This window comes from Vidua macroura, chromosome 23 (genome assembly GCF_024509145.1).
Source record: "Vidua macroura isolate BioBank_ID:100142 chromosome 23, ASM2450914v1, whole genome shotgun sequence".
NCBI lineage: Eukaryota > Metazoa > Chordata > Aves > Passeriformes > Viduidae > Vidua > Vidua macroura.
Window position 1 is genome coordinate 6,119,441 of NC_071593.1, and position 24,754 is coordinate 6,144,194.

General features: G+C 42.3%; 1 protein-coding gene across 3 annotated transcripts in view; it reads left to right on the forward strand.

The window, feature by feature from the left end:
• Positions 1–24,754, forward strand: part of CFAP74 (cilia and flagella associated protein 74) — a 67,007-nt gene that overhangs the window by 25,803 nt on the left and 16,450 nt on the right. For all 3 annotated transcript variants that reach the window (XR_008440425.1, XM_053997427.1, XM_053997428.1), the window contains exons 2-21: positions 4,510–4,846; positions 5,230–5,320; positions 5,756–5,902; positions 6,103–6,201; positions 7,634–7,738; positions 8,847–9,020; positions 9,646–9,756; positions 10,926–11,028; positions 11,772–11,929; positions 12,436–12,643; positions 13,047–13,229; positions 13,890–14,060; positions 14,528–14,646; positions 17,408–17,474; positions 17,886–17,975; positions 18,095–18,268; positions 19,025–19,172; positions 20,079–20,191; positions 20,715–20,837; positions 21,833–21,954. Coding sequence is in view for 2 of the 3 variants with exons in the window: in XM_053997427.1 (XP_053853402.1) it covers positions 4,537–4,846; positions 5,230–5,320; positions 5,756–5,902; positions 6,103–6,201; positions 7,634–7,738; positions 8,847–9,020; positions 9,646–9,756; positions 10,926–11,028; positions 11,772–11,929; positions 12,436–12,643; positions 13,047–13,229; positions 13,890–14,060; positions 14,528–14,646; positions 17,408–17,474; positions 17,886–17,975; positions 18,095–18,268; positions 19,025–19,172; positions 20,079–20,191; positions 20,715–20,837; positions 21,833–21,954 (2,816 nt within the window). In the remaining variant the exon portion in view is untranslated. The remainder of the gene's footprint in view (positions 1–4,509; positions 4,847–5,229; positions 5,321–5,755; positions 5,903–6,102; positions 6,202–7,633; positions 7,739–8,846; positions 9,021–9,645; positions 9,757–10,925; positions 11,029–11,771; positions 11,930–12,435; positions 12,644–13,046; positions 13,230–13,889; positions 14,061–14,527; positions 14,647–17,407; positions 17,475–17,885; positions 17,976–18,094; positions 18,269–19,024; positions 19,173–20,078; positions 20,192–20,714; positions 20,838–21,832; positions 21,955–24,754) is intronic.

Sequence of the window (24,754 nt, forward strand, 5' to 3'; positions counted from 1 at the left end):
GTTGTACTGTACTTGCACTGTATGAATGTCCCCCAGCCCCAACAAAAATGTGTCTGTATTTAATCAGTATCTGGATAACCACAATATTAATTTCCCTTTCACCTAAAGTGCTAGGAATATAGTTTTTATCTGTTTCTAAATGTTCTGTAGAACATCTAGTTCCTCCCTCAATCTGCATAAATTTTTTTTATAATCGTGAAGCACACTGCAGCCAGACACTTTGCCCTCCTTTTCTTTTCTTTATGCAACAGATTTGGGATGAAATTCCCCACTTTGCCCCCAAGCCAGGGCTAATTCCAGGACCAGGATGACAGTTTTACCCCAGATGTGTTGCTCTCAGGGGTGCACTCCCAGCTGGTGCCATCCCAGGCCATCCCTCCATGGAGTGCTCTGATAGCAAATGCCCCTCTCATTTTTTGTCCACACATCTGTAAGGATGAGTCATTGGGAAGATGCTCATCAATGTTTGCCATTATTTACAGTCCGACAAATCAATGTTTGCCATTGTTTACAGGCCAACATCGATCCCTATCAAACAACAGGGGCAGACAAGTTGTGTTATGTAATTGATACGAACCACCCTGCCAAAATGCAGATTCCATTATTGGCATGTCTTCCTGCCGAAACGCCAGAAAGCTCCACATATGAGCTCCTGTCACCTTGGAAACGTTCGGAAGGGAAATGCCAACTGCCTGTGGAAGCACAGTATGCAGCCATACAGCAGAGTGAACTGGCCAGCTCTGCTGCCTTTCCAGCTGATCCTGAGGTGGTACTGCAGGAACTTCACAGAACTGCCTCTGAATTTAACCTCCTGGGAGCAAAGCAGGGGTTTAATTTGGATCTGCTCGCTCCGTTTCCCAGTTTCTCCAAGACGGATCACTGGGGTCCAGAGCCCACAAAATCTGGAAAAGCTGCATCAATCAAAGCCTTTTTTCTACATTTCCAAGAGCTTAAATCCTAAAGATTCACTGGCTTTAAGTTGATAGACATAAGTTGTAGATTTGGAGATAAGAACTTGGCTGGGGAGCCATAATTTCCTTCAGAGGAACTGCAGATATCTTCTCCCTTGCCTATCTATATGATAGAGAAAAATCTACACTGTCTTTCCCTAAAAACACATTATTTACCTGACGCAAAATCATGACCCTTGTTGATGTTGTTGTTATGAAAATAATTCAAACAGTTGTAAATTGGGACTGAAAAAATATCCTGAAGAAAAATAACACAAGAAACTGATAATCAGTGATATTTCCAGGTGTTCTTCTGAGTGTTTTCTTGAGGGGAAAATCTGTGCTTGGATGTTTTTTATCCCAATTCGAGGAGTGTGGGAACTGGCAGGTTCAGAGTTAACACAGTTATAACTATTCCAGATCTGCAGAGAGAGCTATACAGTTAATCACTGCATATTTTTAGCCTACATCTTGTAGCTTTAATCCTGCAAATGTCTGTATGTAATTTGTTTTATGTAATATGAATAGATGCCATAAAATCAAGATTCCACCATTTATAGAGCTAAGAATGTCCATGTATTTCTCAAGATTGAGGACCTATAGCATAAATGTGGGACAGTGAACTGGTCACTGTGTGTAATTTATACTCCATACTGTGTGTGCCAGTGGAAATAAATGCTCAGATTAGCAGCATGTGCTTGTGTGCCTGGGATCAGAACCTAGACCTTACTCTCATAGCAACGATAACAATTACAGAAATATTGCTTACAATTAAGGAACGTTTTCAACTAAATAAATCTGAGAATGCATCTGTCTCTGTGTACAGATCAGGGTGTATTTTGGTGCAGATGATGTCTCAGTATTTTAATAACTGAATCCCTGGGAGTCTTTGAATAGTTGGGTTTCTCTAGCACGTCATCGAGGCCTAGTGCCAAGAGTGAGGGAACAGGGATCTGCTCTGCTGTGGATCCAGCTGCACTGCTCCTTGACTTTGTCAAGGTAACACAAGGAATTGAGCAGAAAGGAAACCCAGTTAATCACCAATTTAGAGCTAAAATCATAGAATCATAGAATGGCCTGGGTTGGAAGGGAACTCAAAGCTCACCCTGTGCCACCCCCTGCCATGGGCAGGGACACCTCCCACTATCCCAGATGGCTCCAAGCCATGTCCAGCCTGGCCTTGGACACTTCCAGGGATGGGACAGCCACAGCTTCTCTGGGCACCCTAAATCTGGTACCTGAACACTTGAACACCTCAAACACACAGGCTCAGGAGATTCCACTGCAGAACAGAATATTCAAACTGGTTCACTTTATGAACACAGACATTCACTATGTAAATCACTGAAATATCATCTAAAGACTTTTCATGTAGTGATTTTGTGCATATTTATAACAATTACAGAAGTTCATATGGAACCTCTAGAGCAGCAGTTGCTGCTGAAGCCAGAGGACCTGTTCAGAATGTGACATAATAAATGGGCACCATGAGCAGTACATGATTTCTGCTGTAATAACCTTTAATTAGTAACTAGTGGTAAAACCCTTTCGTCAGAATAGTACAGGCTTACTTCTGAAAAGACATTTAAGACAGATTCCTTTTGGATTGAAACTTGGAAACCTTCGGTATTCTAACATGTGTACTCCAGCCCCAAATCCACAAGACTTCACATTGCAGCAAGTCATCTGAACTCACAAAAAGGGTTTTAATCATAATGCCACCAACTTGCTTAAAATTTATAAATGGATATTAGTAAACAACAAGCTGAAAGTTCACTGAGAATGTCTGGCTTTGGTTACCTGAAACCACCTGAACCAGATATCCCAGACAGGCAGCATAGGTAAAGGTGCTCCCAGCAGGGTAATTACTGACACTAATACGATGGAATTGTTAATGCTGCTGTATTTCCAAAGTGTAAATCATTCTTTTAAAGAATGTGCAAAAAGCTCACTCGCCACCACACCCGGGCAGGAGCCGTGTCAGTGTTTCATATTCTAATCTACCTCTGACAACAATCGTCAAGTAGGAAAAGACCCCAGAGAGCTGCTCAAGATGGCTCAGACCTCAAGAACTCAATGATCTGAACAACTGCGAGGACCCCAGGGACACCGGACCCAGACCCAGGGACCCCGGCCCTCGGACACCGGACCCAGACCCAGGGACCCCGGCCCTCGGACACCGGACCCCGGCCCGGGGACCCCGGCCCTCGGACACTGGACATCAGCCCGGGGACCCCGACCCTCGGACACCGGACATCAGCCTGGGGACCTCGGCCCTTGGACACCGGACCCCGGCCCTCGGACAGCGGACCCCAGCCCAGGGACCCCGGCCCTCGGACACCAGATATCAGCCTGGGGACTCCGGCCCTCGGACACCGGACCCCGGCCCTCGGACACTGGCCAACTGCCCACGGCCCCCAGCGATCCCGGCCCGCACCACCCCACGGGCGGGGGGGGGATCCAGCGAGGCGCGCCGGCAGCGCCGCCCCGCGCCCGCGGTGGTTCTGGGGCGGGTGGCGGCCGTGCGTGCGCGGCGCCCCCGCGCGCGGTGGTTGGCGCCGTTGCCGTGGCAGCGCGGCCGGCGCGGCGCGGCGGGCCCGGGGCCGTGAGGAGCCGGGCCGGGGCCTGGGCGCGGTGAGCCGTGAGGGGACAGCGCCGGGAGCACCGAGACTGCCCCGGGGCGTCCTGTGGGAGGGCTCGGGCCTTCTGCCGCGCTGTGCATCTCGGCCTGATTTACCCCAAACTTTGTTATTTGGGAGTTGGAGCCACACAACCTCACAACGCAGGGCTGAGGGCGTTGGGGCCGCTGCTGCATTGGCTGCTCATTTGATGTTTGTGCCACTTCTTAGTGCCACCAATATCCCTAAATCGGTAGCCCAGCGTAGGAATCCTTGGCTTTAAGGTGGTTCCTATCATTTACCCATTCCTCCATACTTCAAATCCTGGGGTGTGTTTTCTCTGCTCCTTAACTGGAGAAAATGGATGCTCTCTTCTTGTTGATTCTTGTTGAATTCTGCAGAAGGATTTACATAAATGCACTCAAAGCTTCGTTAAAATTAATCATATGTCCACCTTCGTTAAAATTAATCATATGTCCAAGTCTTTCTGTGGGTAAGATGTGAAATGCTCAACCATGTGGTAATAACTCATTCTAGATGACATGCAGAATTTACTGAGTTCTAATAAATTGTAACAACATTTGGGAACAGTTTGCTTTGCATTGGAGAACTCCACAAGACTCAAGAACAGAGAGCGTTCGTAGGAGTTGTGCCCAAATCATTTGGGGTAAAGTCGTGGTGTAAGTGGATAAAATACATTCAGAAGGTTTGTTTTATTACTGAGATGATTGTTACATTTAAAAAAAAAGGCAAAAAGGCAAAGTCCTTGCTTTTCACTAAGAGTGAAATGTGTAACTAGCAGAGAGGTATATGGTTATATCCCGTTATTTCACATGCATTAAGTGTGTACTGATTGCTGTGAATTCACTTCCAGAGATAGTCACCACTATTGCAAGTTGTTGGATATTTGATGTGGAAAACATGTTCTTCTTTTTATTTAGCCTGGTCATTTGGAAAGAACTGACAGCATGGAAGATGGTGAGATCAGTTTTAGTGAGGGAGAACAGCAAATATCTCCTCTAGTGTTTCTAGAGGAGGAGGAAGAAAGACAAGAGAGAGAAGAAGAAAAAGAAGAGGAAAAAGAAGAAAGAGAAGAGGAAGAAGAAGAAAAAAGAGAAGAAGAAGAAAGACAGGAAGAGGAAGTAGGAGAAAGACAAAAAGAGGAAGAAGGAGAAGAAGAGGAGGAAAGAGAAAGAGAAGAAGAGGAAGAAGAACAAGAAGAGGAAGAAAAAGAAGATGCAGCTGGTCAGCTCCCTGTTGTGGAAGAACACTGGGAAGGTGAAGATGAATTGTTTTGATAAGTCACAAAAAACTGGCATTAATGTAAACATAATGTAAGATAAACATGTTAGATCATTGGCCAGAACCTGGCAATACATTATCCTCCCTTGTCCCCATCCCTGTTCTTGTTTGGGATTTTCCCACATAAATGGGATTCTTGGTGACACTTCCACATGAAGGCAGAGAACATTCTCCTGTTCATTTGCAGGTGTATAATAGTCCTGTTTGTTTTGCCATATGAATTTTTTAATGTACACTGCAGTAATGCTATAAAATGTCACGTCTGATTCTCCATGCTGTGACTTGACAGCAAATATAGAAAGCTTTGCATTTTAAAATTCAAAGTCTCTTTATTAAGCTGTTGTTTCAATATCTGCTAGAATATGAGCTGGAAGAAGAGCTGGATGATGGTGGCAAGATGGAAAACAAGGACACTTTTGAAGATGCTGGAGACCAGTCTGATTCTAGCACGTAAATACCTTTCTCCAATTCAAACAGAATTTCTTCAGTGGTGCTGAGTGACCAGCTGTGTTTGACATGTCTTAAACTAGTTTAAAATGTTCCTGTTAAAATTGTAAACTATTGCTCAGGAACACTAAAATTGCAAAGCTGAGGTGGGATCAAGAGGAGCCCCAGGCATTTTAAAACAAACACACATCATTAGTGCTTTGAATGAGGGTATAAATGTTCAACATTAGATATCCAATACTGAAAATCCTGGCTTAAGTCCATGCATGCAAACTTCCTGTGCTGTTTGTGTTCATGTTCTTCCTTATTTATAATGGTCTTATTTGTAACAGTTCTGCTAGAATAAAACAGAAAGCAGGGATGTGAGGATGTCAGACAAACTTCACATCACTACAGTTTCACATTGTTTCTTTGTTGGTTGTGTGTTCCAATTCAAAGGCAAAGCTCAGAACGCTCTTTGGGCAACATTGGTAACATTCAGCCTCTGAAGTCTGCAGAAAGAATTCACATACTAACCTCACAGAGAAACCTCCAATTGCTCGATGACATGGTCAGGGAAAAGGAACTGACGGTCCAAAAAACCAGGTTAGTGTTTAAGCAAACATAATCCATCAGCACAAATCCCCAGCAAATACTGAGGTACTGTATCCATCATAAATACTGGAGTTTATAGAACTATGTATCTGACAGCAATCCTGGCTGTGAATCTTGCCCTCAAAAAGAAGACTTTCACTGGGAAGAGAAAAGAACCTACAAAACATAAATGATGTGTTTGTTTCTTGCAGTGACACGCTGAGTGCCTGTCGGCTGCGGAGCAAGATGCTGGCAAAGCAGCTGGATCATGTAGACATGGAAATAGAGAGAGAGGAGGAGGCTGGCAATGTGTAGGTAGAGAGTATTTCTGGATACCAAGGTTTACAGGCATCCACTATGTTCATCTGTGTGTAATTAATGAGATAAGAGCAGAAAGAGGTGGAAACTTAGGAATGGGTAGGAAAGAGGCATATATTTTAAAATGTAACAACAGGTACTAAATCAGCCTAGCCCACTGCTGTCAGTTATGTCTGTCAGGGTCTCAATCTTCTATTCAGTCTGATGAATCAAGGTGCTGTGGCACTCCTGGAGGTCATGGCTTTGCTTCTGGTGATTACTCAGTCAGGATTTCTATATATGTGTGTGTATATATTTTTATAAATACACATGTGCCATTCCTTTCTTGTGTTGTTCTGGAATGCAGGAATGCCTTTCAGGAGTAGCTCTGCATACAGGAGCTGCTCTGAAACACTTGTGCTATCAAGTGGGAGGCAATTTACTGTACTCTTCACATTTGGTTTAAATAGAAAGCAGTGGGTGGCTTGTGTACCAGGAGCCAGAGGCTTGTGAACAAACTTCGCAGCTGCATTTCTAACCTGTGTTAATCTCCAGGTTAGAGCAGCGATGAATGAGAGAAAGGAAGGCAGGTTAACTGCCAGAATGGGAGAGCTGCTTAAAGAAAACTGATGAGCTGATGCAAATGAGTCTCCTGAGGTGGTGCAAGTGGGATCTCAGAGACAGTAACAAATCCCAGCAAAGACAGAAAAGCAGTGTAGTGTTTATCCTTATGATGGGTCACGTGGAGAGGTCTAGATATGGAAAAAATAGCAATTCTCCCAATCTCTTACATTTAGCAAGTGACTAGTGGAGTGAGAAAGGCTTGATAGATTTCTGGCTTATGAAGTTTGAAGTCTTTGTGTTTTAGCAAGAATGCAAATCCTGGCTGCCATTAGCACTACCAATGCCAATAGAGAAATGTTGAATTTAGAGGAGTAGGTGCAGGTAGAAGATCCAATTTTCATTTAGAAGATGGGAGTTTATGGTGAGTATAGTCAGGCCACTGTCTGTGGATCCTGTAGCACACTGTCTGCAAGTTTTCCTGGGGAGAGAAGGAAAATAACTGGGAATGCTGCAGTTGTAGCCTAAGTGTATGGAATATTGTGGTACCATTTTAAAAGCAAAATCAGTCTAGGTTCTCTAGGTTCACCTATGCTTATCTTCATGAATAATACTACCTTTATCAGTTTGAGAAGTGAATCGTTTCATTAAGCTACTGGTCAGTGCTTTTGAAATTCTCATCTGTTCCTTTCAACTGGTGTATAAGAGTTTAAAGAAAGCTTTGTCTCAAGAATGGACACTTAGAAGGTTAAACAAGAGGCTGCATAAATTGCTGGGATTCTGATGAATAAATCTGAGCCTTAGAGCTGTGCTGTATTCTTGCTGATCTTGCAAGGGGGGCAATGTTCACATTTCTTTCTGCTGGGTTCTCTCTAACGTTGCCAGTGCAGCCGTGTCCCGCCTGCAGGCCGTGAGCAGCCGATTGTGCACTGAACTGGAGAGAGAGAAGGAGCTGGAGCTGAGACTTGCTCTGACACTAAAACAGAACTTGTAAGTGAGGGAATGGAGAAAGTGTGAAGGGAATCAATCTTTATTACATTCTTCATATGCTGTTGGATGGATTCAAAAGTTAGTCAACAGAGAAATTGCTTATAAATACTGAACTACATCATTCTAGAGCAACTTTTAGCCTGCATGGTTCATTCCTTACTAATGTAAGTGATGTGGCTCAGTCCCCAAGTTAGTTTTGCACATGTAAATAAAGTTTTGATTTTATTATGAGAGGTGCATAAATTGTGACCTGAACAGGTCTCATTTGAAATGTAAAATAAGATGGACTAAAGTAAATCTGTCTGTGCATGAGCATAAATACTTGTAATTTATGCCTCTTAGTGTTTTTATAGGGCATAAAGGAAAGGATAGAAAATGAGCATGATGGAGACATTGTAACAATACTGTGTATTTTTATGCCAAGCTGATATTGCTGCTTGTAATTGATTGTTCACACATAATAAATTACTTTTTTATATCAGACAGAGTAAAACTGTCTTTTGCAGGAGGCAACAGGTGAGTGTGTTTATATTTTGGTACCACAGGTACATCAAAGGAGGAACACAGGCACAAGCTTCTAGCTGTGATTAGCCAAGTGGTTAACCAGGATACAGTGTGTTCTGCTGCAGTGTTGTGTAATAGCTTTAAAATGCTTGACTTGTTTATTGTGTGATTAGCAATACACAGAACAGATTAATGTGCTCAGCTATATCATATCTGGTTCCTTCAGCAAAGCACAGAAGAATAAAAGCTGTGGCCTGTCCCTGAAGTTATTTATTGTTGAAGGAAAAGCTATTTTTAGAATTTTTCTTGGTTTTCATATTTTCTTCTAGGTAAATGGGAGAAACACAAACTTGAGGTTTATTTTTTTACCTTTTTTGGACCAATATTTTTGATGTGTTTGAAAGGGATATGGTATTAGATATGAGCCTTAGTCTGGAACACCTGTGTCAGTAAAAGGGTTTGATTCAAAACATGTTTTAAAATAATAAAAGAAAACATAGTTATATGTTTATTTTCCCCATAGAGTATTCCCTACTCAATCTATCACCTTAAAGTGAAAGAATATCAGTATTCCAGTGAAAACAATTCACACTTTTTTTTAAAGGGTTGAGCTGTGGCAGATAGAAACTGAACAGGGAAAATACGACATCCTCCGTGAACAACTTCAAAAAGATGAGGAGGAGCTACAGATGCAATACCAGGAGGAGAGAGAAGTGAGGATTTGGAAGGAAAAAATAACAGCCCTGCAAGCAGAAGGAACACGTCGGACTCGAGAGAAGTAAGAGCCTCAAAGTCAGAGCCTGCTGCCTTTCTTGTTTTATTTTCAGCCAATTCTCTGCTGCAGGTGCTGAGATTAGCTAGTTCAGATACTGGTGCTACTGCGTGTCTTAGCTGGGTGTGCTTCAGGAATATTTGATGAGGAAATGGAATTAAAATAAGAATTGGCCATGGCCTTGCAGTTATACAAATAAAGATTTTTGATCTATGGGAGTAAACTTACTGAAAATGAAAAAGCTACAAATGAAGGGGATTTTATCATAGGAAATGAGGTTTATTGGGTCAGAGCAGTTGCATGCAGTCACATGCAGCTGCATGTGTCTGCAGTCCTGTTGGCTTCCAGGACCTTCTGGGCTTTATGGTGAAGTCCATTGAGATTTCCTGGAGCAGAAGCAGAAACCAAGAAGCACAAAAGTGCTCTCCAAAAGCAGAGCAAAAGTGTGTCAGGCTGTGGCTTTTGTAAAGTTTATAACTTTTTCTATAATGTGGGGGATGTGGAGAGTGGACAAACGTCCTAATTTCAGCACATATTAATAAACTTCCCAACCCCGCTCTGAGGTCTCATTGTGTTGGAATCAAATTTTCCTTAGTCCTGCTGCAGCTGTTGGTTTGTCTGTGTTTTGCAGAAGAGAGGAGGAAGCCTGGAGAGAACGTGAAGAAAGAAATAAAAAACTCCTCGAGGATGCAAAAAGGAACCATGAGAAAGCAGTCTGCTTCCTGAGGCAAAGCATGGCAAGGTGCACAATCTGCTGGGCAAGGCTTTATCCTACAGTCTTTAAAAAATAATGATTTTTTCTGTAAGTTGTGTCTTCTGTTGCACCTGGAAATCTCGTGCCAGGTACAATGTGGTGAGGCAATGAGATCTTACAGAGCAAAAAGGATGTGGAAAGAAGAAAATCCTCTCAGTGTCCTAGCATGGCCTCCAGATTCCCTGAGTCTTTGTCATGAGGGCTCTGACCTCTTGGAGGCATTGATAATGATTTGAAGCATTTTATATATGTGTGTGTGTGTGTGTGTGTCATTAACTGAAGTAGTAGAACTAAAATCCAGGTTTGAAACCTGCCCTGTCCCATTCTATGTCCCCTCAGAAATGTGGTTAAAAAGCATCAAAGGATTGATGGGCAATTTCTTTGTGTTGCTGCTCTGGTTGATCTTAAATTACATCTTCTTTCATAGGTTAATGTTTATGTTATTATTCTGGTGTTGAATTATTTTGCTGCTGAAGAAACTGAACATTTGTTACTTATTTTTATATATATATAAATATATCCTAATGCATAAATATTAGGACTTAATTGTAAAATGATTGAAATAACTGTACTGTTTCTATGCTGTTTTATTTTTATTAGATGGTGTATACAAACTGATCATAATTAAGAAAAACAAAATCAAATAGATTTTTTTTCCTGACAACTGTATCAAACCTATCAGTCTTAATTTTTTTCTTGGTTTCCCATTATATTAGCTGGAATATTCCTAGGTTTGTTTCCTGCCCACGTATTTCCAACTTGTAGAGTTTTCAGGGTTTATTTTTAGTGTGGGTACATGTGCTTGGCTTGTAAAAGTTTGCTACATAAGGTTTAGATACTACTTATATGAGCAACACCTGAATTCTTTATTTTAGCAGCCAGTCATATGTCATAACATGAAACACATTCTTCATATCCAAAATTTAAAAAAATTAAAGTTGTTGAGCAAAATATTTGAAAACCTGTTGGCACTTGGAGCTTGAGCAGTGCCATGTTTGGAGGAGCCTCCAGCTGTTCCCTTGTGCCCACAGCCAGTGCCCACCAAACAGGACTTTACAGCAGCAATTCCTGGTGGCAATTACTCCTTGTCAACTCAGACATTCTATTACCAAGAGCCTTCCAGGATGAGAGCCTGAAAGATTTTACTTTGCTTACAGAATTCATGAAAAAAATGCAAAGGAAGAAGCGAAAGCTCGGGAGCATATGGAGAGAAGGATACAAGCTGTGCTTTCCCTGAAAACCAGCATCACTTCCAACAGGGTACTGCTGCTGGGCTGGGATGGGAATGAAGTCACTGACTTGGGAGACTGCTGGGTTCTAATGCAAGTCAGCTCAGTTTTCCTTGCAGAGCTGTGCAGTGATTTTTGATCACATCACTGACCAAACCCCTTGAAACTGGGGAGAGTTTAACCATTGCAGGGATGGCATGAGAGCTGTGTGGGCAGGGTTTGACACTTCTGCTGATGCAGTTTATTCTGTCAACAGTCTAGTTGTTCTGGGATGGGAACTCTCTGGGAAATAATGCATACTAAAAAAAGTTCTCTGGAAGTTCAGCCAGAAGGATTTCCAGTTATTTGGATCCCAATGCAGAAATATTCCACATGGAGAAAACATATGGAAGAAAAACAGTTATTTGCGGATTTAAATAGTATAAATTAGGAATTTCTAAGCTATGCTGCTTTGCTTTTCTATTTATGTTCTGTAGAATATGAGGGAATGATCTTAATTTAATCCTGATTTGTTTAGAACTGTTATCTTTTCCTATTCCTTCACTGAGCAGCATTCCAGGGGCAGACTGGAAGGTAGAGAAGTAGCCTGGACCTAGTCAGAGCTTTCTGCATCTCAGCACCCCATGACTACAGAGAATATTACAGACAATACCTTCTGCTTCAGAGACATCACCATAAATGGATACTTGGATAAGGGGACCAGCATTAGATCCTCTGTTTTATATTCTTTAATATATGAATCAAATATGTAACTGGTTTGTGTGACTTCCGTAGGAAAGGCTCCAAACTCTCCAAATTTTGAACAAAGCAAAGGCCTTGGAGGCAAAGAAGGAGGAGATGAAAATGAGGGAGGCCATCCTAGCAGAAGGAGGCAATGTTATCAGGGAAATGTTTCTCCATAAAAGACAGCAAGAACATGAAAAAAGGAAAGAGTGAGTATCATACCAATATCAAACTCTGCCTGCTCCCTGGAGCTCAGTCAGATCCTGAAGGCAGAACATCTCTGATGGAGCCTGAAGGGAGTGAACTCCCTCTCCCACTCTGTGTGTGACACTTGCACAGTCTGTTCTTGGTGCCCTGAACTCCTGCCTTGGGGGTGCTCAGAGCTCCAGAGCTCCGTGGGTGTTCAGTGATCGACTGCTCCAGGAGGGGAGTTCAGTGACCCTAAACTGGAAACTTGAAGTAACTGTCCTTCTTCCTCCCCTGAACACTGTGAAAGTCTGTATCAGCCTGCTAAAACACTGTAACTGAGTATATTTAGTCTGCAAAAATGTATAAACAGCCTCTGAATCACTTGGTGTCTTGGCACAAATTACCACTGAACCCAACTTAAAGACTTGCTATTTAGCTAAAAGGCTCCAAGGGAACTGGGTTGTAGTTAATATTATTGTTAAACCACCATGGTTGGGTTAATATTTCTTACAATTTTTGATTACAGAGCTTTTAGAGAACTGCAGAAGTCAAGAAAAATGGAGATTGTGTCTCGAATTTTGCAAGAAAGAGCTTCAATTCACAAGCAGAGAAAAAGTCAGTCCCCTGCTAAGGCAATTAAGGCTCGTGGTAAACTTGAGGATCCTTTACTGACGAGTGGGAAAGCCTGGCAAAGTGAGGAGACCTGCAAACATGCAGATGGAGAAATATCACAGGTTATCAAAGGCCTAGGAATTAGCTCTCTTTAGATTGTTTTGTTTTGTTTTGTTAAATGTGCAGGTCATTGAATTCTGTTTAAAAATAGCACAGACTACAACCAAATATGAGACAGTAGAGAACAAGTGGAGAGTAATTTCCCTATCAGATCTCTTCATATCTGTTAGTTTCCTTTTTCTTGAAGGAAATATAGTGGCTTTTAATGTAAAATTTTGTCTGTTTTCAGTGTTTTAAGAGGGAATGGCCTAAGTTGGCATCTTTGGCCTCTGAGCCAAAGGCCAAGAGGCCAAAAAACCAAAGACCTGTCAATTTTGTATTAAAAGATCTCCTCAGAAATTGATAATTGTTGTAGTAACTGTAATTTTTAGCTGTATCTTCAAAACTTGTGTTCTTTCACCAAAGCCGTGGCGCTCTCCATCAGTTTGTTCCTTGGCTGGGGAGGGAAATGCCCCCCAAGGAGAGAGTCCTGAGAACAGACCCCAGGATGTGCTCTGGGAAAGTGGTGATGAGGACACAGAGAGGGACAAGACCCTCCTGGTACCAGAGTTCCCAGGACTTTGGAGTCGGGAATATGACTTGCACAAGGTAAATGCTGTGGTATCTCTTGTTAGAAACAGAAAAGAACCTTGCTTGAAACCAATAGTTGTGTATTTTGCAGTTAAAATGCAGACATTATGTTATTACATAGATGCAGAAATTCAGATGTGAGAATATCATCAGTCATTGCTGTTTGACACTGTTCTGGAGGAGTTTGTTCTCTCAAAGAGAAAACAGTACTTTAGGTTTAGTTCAGAAATCTGTGAAGACATAAATCACATTATGTTTACTTGAGATTTAAAAAAAACTTCAGAATCCATCAAAAAGAAATCATGTCAGTACATATTCCTAGACTTGTGTGGAGAAGCACTGGACCATGACTGAAACATTCCAGTGAAGACAGCTGATTTTTTTTTTTTCTCAGTATTTAATAAGTTGAGAAGAAAAAAACCCCTTAAAGTTCAGAAAAGCTAATTCTGCCATGAAAAACATGATTTTCTAGTGTTGGGTGATGATAAACTGCAGAACAGACAGCTGAGAATCCATTAAATTCTTCATGTTGAGGTTGGGATGCTGAATTTGACTGGAGAGAGCCAGACAAAGGCTGGTCAGGTGCTGGAAGATTCCTTTGGCAGATTTTTCTACTGGAGCTGCAGATTTCTGTGGTCACACACAGATCTGTTGGCTTTTCTGCATGTTCCTTTTTAGGTGCCCAAAGCAGAAGATCCAACACGGTTGGCTATCAGGGAAATGAGGAAACAAATGGCTGAGAAAAAAATGGAGAAACTCCAAACTGGAATTCTTCACAAGCAAACTGTGCCTGCTCAGGAACATAAGGGCTGTGCTTTCCACAGCAAACCCAGCTGCATTCATTTCAAGGTCAGTGGCCATTCTGCATGGAATTGTGGAGAGGTATTTGCTGGAGGTATATCCCAATGTCTTGATCAAAAATCTGTTGCAGCCTTTAATAGGCCTGTAGTGAAATTTGAAACAGCTCTTGCCTTTTTCTCTAACAATCTCTTTATTAAGTGATAGATCAAATAAACTAGTTAGTTTTACTATCTAAACTATAAAATACTTCCTTTTCTTAGAGGAGTCTAAATACTGTCAGAAAGGTGAGCAGATGATGAAACCTCCTGTTGGACTGTTTTGTGTTATTTGAAGGGCAACATGACTGAAACTTGTATATGGTTTGTAAATTCATTATTACTGTAAAATAATGTCCTTAAAGAAGTGATGACTCCCATGGAGGTAAATTTCAGTTACTTAACAAAACTGTTAATAACTCAGACTATGAATGTGACATCATGTCACTGACACTCACCTGGTGTTTTTGGCATTCCAAGGATTTTGATGTTGGTCAAATCTACAAAAAGAAGATAGTTTTGACAAATGCATCCTACAGTGTTAATTACTGCAGGCTGGTGGGAATCAGTGAATGGCTCAAGGACTTCATCAGTGTTCAGTAAGTAAATTCATTGCAGACTTGTTTTACCTTTGTACCACAAGAGCTGGAACCCAGTTCTGCAGCAACTGAAATTTCTGCTTGTCGTGGATTGACCCTGCAGGCAGAGAAACTCCACAGAGCAGCTCCTCACTCCCTCCTCAATGGGATGGGGGAGAGAACTAGGGGGCAAAAAAAGTCAAACTTCTGTCTTGAGATAAACACAGTTTATTTCAACAGAAAAGGAAGGGAAAAAACCTGATGAAATAAAGGAAATCAATCTCAGAGCAAAGAGCACTTAAATTGCAATCCTGTGGTCTTTCCCATCAATCTATTCCTGTAATCCTGCTGCCAGGTTATGTAATGAAGCACTGTGTCTAGTTGGGAGATTGCAAATTAATCTCAGTTTAACTGTATTGATAATTTTATCTCACTGTTTATAAATAAACAAAAGGAGGTATCTACAAAATGTTTCTTTTTAAGAATTGAGATACCACCTCTCTCTGGAGCTGCACTGAGCCTTTAAATATATAAAAGACAAGCTGTAAAAGTAGTACTTCTCTAAAAATGAAGTCATGAAACGAATTTATTTACCTAGAATTCTGGTAAGCAAAAAAAAATTACTCTAGTCTAGACTAAAAGTGAAAAAATGCTAAAGCTCCTGGGTGTAAGTGAAGCTTATCAACATGTAGGAGAAATAGAGGTGAATTCCTTTGGCTTAAGGAGAAAGTTCAGGTTTGAACCCTTCTACTCACCTGGAGAAGCCACCTGTGGGACAGTTTAATGACACCCCAGTGAATAAACAAGTTGTTTCACCACTGTAAGTGATTTCATACTCCAGAGCTCCTTTCCCAGCTCACTGCCCACTGTCCTTGTGGGGATAAACCACACATGGAATTTCTGGATCATCTGATAAGGACAGGATGCTCCAAGGTGAAGCCATTCCTTGCCCACTTTGTCCCCACAAGAGTCCCCAGGAATGTGAACAGAGAGTTCTTAACTGAACAACATCCCTGGAGAGCTGTAAAGTCTGGATCCAGCTGCTGTGGTGGATTGGGAAAGTGTGGAGCACTTCATTCCCAGCCTGAAGGAGGTGGATAAGTGAGCAGGACACAGCAGAGCCCTTCAGCTCCTAAACCTGCTCTGCTGCTTGATTCCATGTGTAGCTCGTGGTTGGTTCAAAATCACGTGTGTGGATTTCATTTTGACCCACTTACACGTGTTTAATTTCTGTGACAAAGCCTGAAGCTACTAATCCGACAAAATGAGGGTTTCCTGCTCTCAAAGATTGATTTTTTTCTCTCATTTGGTATGTTGGACAATTGCATATGGTAAATCAGCACCTCTGGTTTTTGACCAAAAATTAAACAGTGCTTTTTGAAAGGCCTAAGTCTTTTATTTCTGTAATTGCCTTTCAAAGTAGTCTCCAAATATCAAGAGTTGTGAATGATTTTTCAATATCTGATAAATTAATTAACTTTTTAAAATTAAAGTGGTTACCCATCCATAGCTGGATAGCTAGCAAAAATAATCTAAGATTTTATTCTCCATTTTCATGTTATTAATAATTTGATCAGCAGAGCACAGACCTGTGGACACTGATCCTACACTCTGTAAAGCTTATCTCAGGTAGAACCAGACATAAATTGTTTGTTACAAAATAGTTTTGCCAAGTATTTTGAAAATACCCAGCACATCTACACTGTCATGGTGTCACTGTCCTCAAGATCAGTGCACAGGTATTTACAGACATAACACTTGAGAGCTGTTATCAGTGACAGGCACTGAATTTGCTGATAAAAAGCTTTATTCCTGTGGTTAAAATGAGCAGTATTACACCCCATGGAGCCTCTCCTTAGCAGAGTGGTTCTGTGTGGGTTTGTGTGTTTGGCAGCTTGTGCTCTAGATCAGAACTATTTTACCAAGGTAACATTTGAAATGAAGAACAATTCCTTAAAGTCTTTCTCAGGAGAAGCTGCCAGGGGCCACCAGGATGCAGGTGCTTATTCCCTGTCTACATTTTAAGCTCCTGAATGCTGAACTGTTTCCCTTTCTGAAAAAGTTTCATTTTGCTTTGGTTTGGGTTTAATTTTGTTTTGATAAAGCTGTGGAGGGCGAGTGTGTTCCATGTCTCACTTGGCTTAGGGACTCCCATGGCTGACAACACTTCCTTATCTCCTCTGGCTCCTCTGCCAGACAGAGCAGGGCTCCAGCAGTGCCTCAATAATTTCATTTACAGTGCAGCTGTGAAATGTCTTGTCTTCTGATGGGCATTTTCCCTGCCTCACACAGACCATGAAATGAGTGGCAGATTCTATTCAAGATAATTTTGATACAGCTGGCAACAAGCAGCACATTCTCTAACCATTTGCAGCTCCCTCCTTGGGTTTTTCCTCTTCATTTTGTGTTTAGACAGGGGAGATGTTACAGAGCAACATTAAAATGGATAATGGGAGAAGTTGCTTCCTAATTGACTGGGCAGTTCCACCTCTTCTTGCTGATTTTGAGCCTTAGCTTCACCTTCTTGGCTACAGTCCCTGTCTTGCCTTTTAAAAGCACTTCAAGTCTTTCTGAATAAAACCTTAATAAAGAATCAGCCTTTGTTGTTTCCCAGTTGCAGCAGGGTTCTGTAGCCTTTCATTAATCTGTCACTCATTCTGACTTTTCTGATAATTAGTCCAAGTGAGGGGAAAAAAAAGCAATGTACCATTGTTACCAGAACAGGAGCTGGGTGTTCCATGCACAGCTTTAATTTGGAGTTTTATGTTAATTATCTCCATAGTTTTGACCCACCTGGCAAAATGTCTTCTGGGATGTCCTGTGAATTCCTGGTAACATTTAAGCCAATGGTAAGTGCACAGTGAGGAGAATCCTAGTATAGGCCACTAGTCTGATTAAAACCATCATTAATTGAATTTCTTAACTGTTAACAAGAAAAAAACCCCACATTTTTAGAAGAGCTACTGTTGCACATGGACAGCTGTGTGCATGTTCAAGCTCTGATAAATTGTCATAAGGCAAATTCTGAGGGCATGTTTGGAAAGATGCCTCAAAATGAGAGCAAGTTTCCAAATATTTATAATCTTGCCCAGCTAAAGTTAACCAGGCTGTCACAAAAACTGTTCTAAAGTAGAAACATAGAATCAGTAAAGATACATTTTAATATGGTACTCAAAAAATGAGTGAAAATATTTTTCATCAGACTACATAGGCTAAATCTTCTGAAATTATTAGGGTTTTTTTTCTGTTTTGTTTTCTAGATAAATGAAGGGCTGGAAGGAGCAGTCATGTTTATGGCCCAGACAGGTTCTTTTTCTGTTCCACTGAAATGTACAGTCAAGACCTGCATGGTAAGGGACTTCTTTTAAGCATGTGGATAATATAATTATTATTATAAAAAGCGGATGCTCATTTAATTGACATTAGTGCTATGTAGGGCAGTGGTAATTAATGGTTTATCTTCTCACAGCTGGCTCTGGATAAAGAGCTCATTGACTTTGGCAGCCTTGTGGTGGGAGAGACAATTTCACGGACCATCAGCCTGACAAACAGCGGGGCTCTGGGAGCCAGATTCAAAGTTCAGACGTCAGCAGGTGCCACAAGTACCCTCAGAGCAACAGTAAAAGCTGCTCCTGCAAGAGTGGTGGGTTCAAAAGCACTTCCCTAAAGGAATAGAAGTGTTCTGCTTTGGGAAGCGTGGTGGGGTTGTGCAGAGTCACAAAGCAGCTCAGGTCAGAAAAGACTTGAGAAGATCATCCAACCTTTAGTACATCTGGGTTGGTATAAATATAATCTGTTAGAGCCAAATATTGGAAGGTAAAAGCAATTATTTTATGAGACGTGGGGAAACCAGCAATGCTGATTGTTTTAAAGTATTTTAGTAATTTATGTCATGATTCGTATTTTCTCCGCATTCATGACAATTAGGAGAAAATACTTCAGTTAAAAGAGGAGATTCTGACAGAGTCATTAAAAATCTCAACTCGTGGAAGGCAGAAACATGTGAACTGCTGCAAAACTAGCAATCAAGTGAGGGGTGTGATAAAGAGAGGGCTGGTTTCACCAGACTTAGTTTTGACATAAAACTGCCTAGGTTTCCACTAGAAAAATGTTGGTTCTGTTAATTGTAAAGTAACTGGCACTACTCTGCACTGCTTCTGTTACATTATTTACCTGTTTGGGGCAGCCAGCAAAAAATTCAATCTGCTCATTGATAAAGGTCTTGTAGAATATGCAGTTCTTAGAAAGAGCAACACATTTCTCCATTTATAACGTGGAACTGTTGCAAGAAAACACAAGTCTGATTTGCATAAAACTTTAGCAGTTTGGGTAGAACTGGAGCTGGTGCAAGGCAGAGGAACAGCCATGGGAGAAAATCCCTCTCTGTGTTTTCTGATAGGTCACTGAACATCCCAGTGCCTGTGACCCTGAAGAGAAAGGCAGCACGGGCCCTGTGGCAGCTGGGGATCCAAACAAGAGCTGTGCTGAGCCCAGGGAGGGGATGAGCCCCTGTGCAGCCCAGGAGCCCAAGAGCAGCAGTGCCACAGGTGAGGTGGTGCTTTGGAACACAGCCCTGCACTTCCCCAGGCCAAGCTTTATCCAGCTGTAGCCTCCTGTAAAGAACTGAGCAATTCAGTTTGCAAAGTTACTCAGTAAATTAAGTAGCTCATCACTCCAGGAGTAATGTTATATTTCTTTGTATGCTGCCTCACAGAAAGTGACTAAAAATAATGTCTTGACACCATTATATCAAAAGCAGCAGAGAATCTCACTGTTCATTAGTGATCAACAATTCAGTCTCAGAAGAACACAGAACCCAACCAGCTTCAGAAATTGCAAAATTGTTAACATCATCCTTGTCTCAGCAACTGAATCCCCACTTCTCAGAATAGCAATCCACATGACAGGTTTATTTTTATAGTCTGTAATTCTAGGAATAAGGAAGCAGAAAGATGAACCTCCTCAGACATTTTCCATCTCATTCCTAATGTTTACTATGTGCTTAATAAAATCCAGTCTTGCAGAAGAAAGACTTTCTTAATTTGTTTCTTATCTATGTTCTTTAACATTTCTTCCCAATACTGATCATTCCAATTTCAGGAAGCTGAAAGTTCCATGGAAAGGTTGTGGGTGGTTTTTGCAGGTCCTTCTGGCTGCATTCCTTTATCCCACTGAAACTGCTCTTGAAGGCCATCCCCACTTCCAGCTGAGTCTGTATTTTTGAACCATTCATGTTGTTACTCAGTGGAAGGCTCAGGTTCAATTCCAAACTAGACTAAAACTGGATGGCCAAAAAAATATTTCCTTCCAGACATTCTGATTTTCCCATCATGGCTATACATGCCTGGATTTGCAATATTGACTCAAATTGATGTACTGGTGCTTTGTTGGATATTGTTTTTGATAGACACATCCAGCATTTTATTTTGTTTTTTGTTTGTTTCTTTCCCCAGAACAACTTGGTCAAAGAGAATTAAATACTAGATCATATTTGGACACAGACAATGCAGATAATTTACTGGAACTTTCTCCTGAAGAAATACCAATAGAAATTATGCTTGGAAAGGTAATGAATGTCCTGAGATCCAAGATTTCACTAGGCTGAGCCTACATCAAATAAATTGCTGTGGTGAGAAATGCTCAAGTACACGGTCATTCCAAGCCCACTGGACATCACTGTATCACAGTTAATTCTTAAAATTAACTCACAACACATTTTTCCCCTTTCCTTTGATTTATAGGGACAAAAGGTTTGATCCATAGAGACAAAAGGTTTAACCTTTTGCTCTAACAAATGGTTCAACCTTTTAACACAGAACCATTTGTGGCAATTCACATTTCCCACAATTCTTTTTTCTGCTATGTGGTTCTGTGGTTAAACAAAGTCTGGTGACAACACACAAGGAGGGGCAGGAAGAATGTCTGGGAAATGTCAGATTTGAGCCATATTACTGTTCTGATTCTGATTTTTCCTGTGCATAGTGAATTCAGTTTAGTTACAAAGCAGGTGTAGTAGAGTGTGTGTGTACTGAGTATGTACAGCCTCTTTATTTCAGTGCAGTTTCTAGAGTTTCACTGTTGTTGCTCAGGTGACTGAGGGTGAGATTGGACCCTTCAGCTCTGTGAAAATCCCAGTCCTGTTTGTCCCAGCTGTCCCTGGGGACGTGAGGGCAGAGTTTGTGATCGTGTTTGACAACCCAGACTGCAAACCAGTGAGTGACCTGCTTCAAAACATGTGTAAAATAGTATGAAGTCTTCTCATTTGTGCTTTTCTCAAGAATTATGTGTTAATTAGTTTTATGGGAGGTAGCTTTGTAAGTCATAGCTCTTATTTCTGATGCAGGATGTTTATTAAACCTGCTAATTATCTTAATTTCTATGCAAATAATCCGGATAGTCCCATTTTATCAGACATCCTATTGGAAAACATCTTATGTCCTGGAAACAAATGTGGAAGTATTCTCCCTTATTTCCAACCCACCTAGTTTATTTTCTTTCTGATCTATCAGAATTGGAATTATTTAGCAGGCAGTAGTGAAGCTGATGTGTGAAAGCTGGAAGAGATGACAACTTTAGTTACCACTTCAGCATATTGTGATTCTAAACTTTATTGGAAGCCAAATTCTGCTTGGAACAGTTCACAGAAGGTTGCCAAAAACTAAAGACAAACTTCCCAGAAGCTCAGCAGCCAGTCTTGGCTGTCCCTCGGGCTGCAGAAGGAGCTGCAGACGCCTGCTGAGGCTCCGTGGGCACCTTCTCCTCCAGGATCAGCTTTGCAGGGCTGAGCTCTGTGGGCCCTGGTGCCAGACCCGGGGCACTGCAGGGAGCACAGCCCTGTGCTGCCTTTCCTGCATTTCTGTGCTGCCTGGATGAGCTGCAGCCCCAGGGGAGCTTGGACTGGGGCCCATTCACTTCAGCTAAAGGCAGTTTAAATACTTCTTTTCAATATCGTGGGCAGATGCTCTTCTTTCATGTTCCCTGTCAAAGAATCTGACCCAAAGTATAATTGTGTTTCTCTGCTGGGGCAGTGTAACATCTTGGGTTTACTTTGCAAATGATTTTCCTAGGTCTGCCTCATTAAAGAACCTGTTGCACTACAAATAATAAAATATTTTACTCAGCTGAATTTATAGCAGAAATCCTTGCTGTAAGTCAGTAAGAATCTGAGACTGACAGAACTAATCCCCTGCCATTGCTGCCCTGCCAGCTGAGCTTCAGTGCCATTGGAGTTTCTGTGGATGTGCCCATCTGGGTGCCCCAGCCCAGCGTGGACCTCAGGATCTGCCTGTACGAGCGGCTGTACCAGGACAGCGTCGAGGTGCGCAGCAGGTGAGCTGCCCTGGGGTGTCCCTGGCCTTGGCACTGCAGGTGAGCTGCTCTGGGGTGTCCCTGGCACTGCAGGTGAGCTGCCCTGGGGTGTCCCTGGCACTGCAGCTGAGCTGCCCTGGGGACCCCTGGCACTGCAGGTGAGCTGCCCTGGAGTGTCCCTGGCACTGCAGGTGAGCTGCTCTGGGGTGTCCCTGGCCTTGGCACTGCAGGTGAGCTGCCCTGGGGTGTCCCTGGCACTGCAGGTGAGCTGCTCTGGGGACCCCTGGCACTGCAGGTGAGCTGCTCTGGGGACCCCTGGCACTGCAGGTGAGCTGCTCTGGGGACCCCTGGCACTGCAGGTGAGCTGCCCTGGGGACCCCTGGCACTGCAGGTGAGCTGCCCTGGGGACCCCTGGCACTGCAGGTGAGCTGCCCTGGGGACCCCTGGCACTGCAGGTGAGCTGCTCTGGGGTGTCCCTGGCCTTGGCACTGCAGGGGCACATCCTGAAAGCTCTGAAAAATTTGAGCATCCTGCTAAGTCAGAGTCCCAACACCAGCCTGAGCTATGAGGTAGCCACACACCTCCCCAGATTCCCAGTGTTGTTCCTGTTCTTTGGGAGAACTGTGAAGCCCCTAGGGAATAGCAAATCCACAGTTTCCTCACTAAACATTTAGGGAGATAAATGTGTCTAAAATTAAGTGCACATTGGGTTGATTCAGCCAGGAAATTTAATGCAAGAATATTTTGTTGCTTCTCAGCTATTTTGCATTCAATTAAAGTCCTGGGGGGACTTGGGATCTGGAAGCTGGTTTCACAAGAGTCTTTCCAGACCTGGAATTAGATGCTGGATAAATCATGTCAGTCCTTTTGCATTCACTCTAAAATGGGAAAGTTGCAGCTTTTCCTGACCCATGGAGGCATTAAGGTCTCCACTGGAAGGACAGATCCCTCTGATTACACAGACAGTGATTGACAGGGGGAAATATCTGGGTGTTTCAGAGTCCAAGTCAGTCACGTCTGAGGGCTGGTTCTGTTTGCACTGTGATATAAAGGGAATATTCCAGCTCCTTGGCTTCTGGAGATTTCCTGCTATTAAAAGTAGTTATGGGAACATTTAATTGTCTTCAGGTGCTGGGTGTCTTCCCTCCACCTAATGCAATCACTATGGAATTCTTATTTTAACAATTTGCATTTCTTAGAGTCTATTTCAATAGGATTGGGGTGGGTTTGTGGGAGGGTGGGGGAGAGATTGGTTCTATGGAAGGCATCCATTCTAAACCTCTTACCAGAATTACAGACTGCAGAGATTCTTCACAGTTGGAAAGAAATGAGTAAAGCTGTTATCTCAGAAATTCAGCTTACAGATATGACAAGCACAAGTTGTTATGTAAGTGATTTTACTTGGTCTAGATAACCCAGGGATAAAACTTATAAGTATAGAAGCAGAGTAACTCTCCTAATAAAACTTATGAGTTCAAGGGGATCTCAAAGATAGAAGCTGTCAAATTGCTTAGGGCAAAACTTCTTAACTGAGGGAAAAATCCTGCTGATCCTTTGCCAAGTTTCACTAAATTAAGAGTACTTAATATGTAGTAGCCTGTCCTTAGCACCTTGGCAAGTCAAGGCTTTGGTTTATCACCCAACTTCCATAATTAGGAAAAATTGTCTGTTATACAGTCAGGTGGGCTGAAATTCAGTGTATTTCATGTGCAGGAATACCATTTGTCAACTTTTTATCTGCAAAAGTGGATTGATTTCATTCTTCTGTTGTGGCCTGAGCAGTTTCTCCCTCCAGGAGCTCCTGACACATCCCTTGGTGTGTCAGGAGGAGGATTCCTCCTGGACCCTGCCTGTATCCCACTGGCTGTGGCTTTTAGGCTGTAGCACAAGGGGAAGATAAAGTTCCCAAGTGAGTCAGATACCTCTGGAACTGGAATGTCCCAGCAAGCTCTGGTGAATAGTAAAATATTGCTAATATTGGTTTTGTTCTGGGTTTTAGTTGTTTGGGGTTTTTTCTGGTCAAGAAGACCATGGTAATCAGGCAGCAAAAATAAGCAGCATAAAGGGTGAAAGTGTCTTATCAGAATTGTGTTCAATATAAATAATTCTAAAAAGTAATTTCTTCAGCAGGTTATAATCTGCACTGATTTAATGAAGTAGTATATAATTCTCTTAGACTGTCAACAGTCAGAAATCATTGCAGGCTCCCAGCCCCGCTTGCTGTAGCTGTTGATTTAGAGGAGACCATCTGGCCTGACAGCTTGGAAACCAGTCCAGGGGAAGAAGAATGACAAGCTGAAATATTTGTAAATTGCTCGGCAATTTTGCACTTAGGCATAAAATTCCAAAGCAGGGGATGATCCATGGCTATTGCTGTGCTATGATAGGGCCAGAATTCAGTAGACAGGCAGAGGATTCCTGGCTTCCAACGAGCCATTCCCAGGGCAAATTGATCCCAAGGTTTAGCAGGGAGCTGGCAGGACCAGCTCAGCCACGCTGTGACTTCCAGCCCTGCAGAATCCCTGCTGGTGGAGGACAGGTTACATCTGTTTAAAAGAAATCACCAAGATTCAGTCATCCTCTTGATCCAGTGTATGTTAGGAGCAAATAATCAGCTGATATTTCACAATAGCTTGGTTTTGACTGCCCCTGACCTGACTTAGCACTGTGCTGAGCTCTGACAGTTCTCTTTGGATCAGTTTGTGCACTGTTTGCTACAGCTGGGTTTGTTACAGAACTTCCAAGTCTTGTTTTCTGTACTTAAAAGAGAACACAACTGTGTGAGTTTGCTGTAGCAGTTTTCCTTGCCCATCATTTTCAA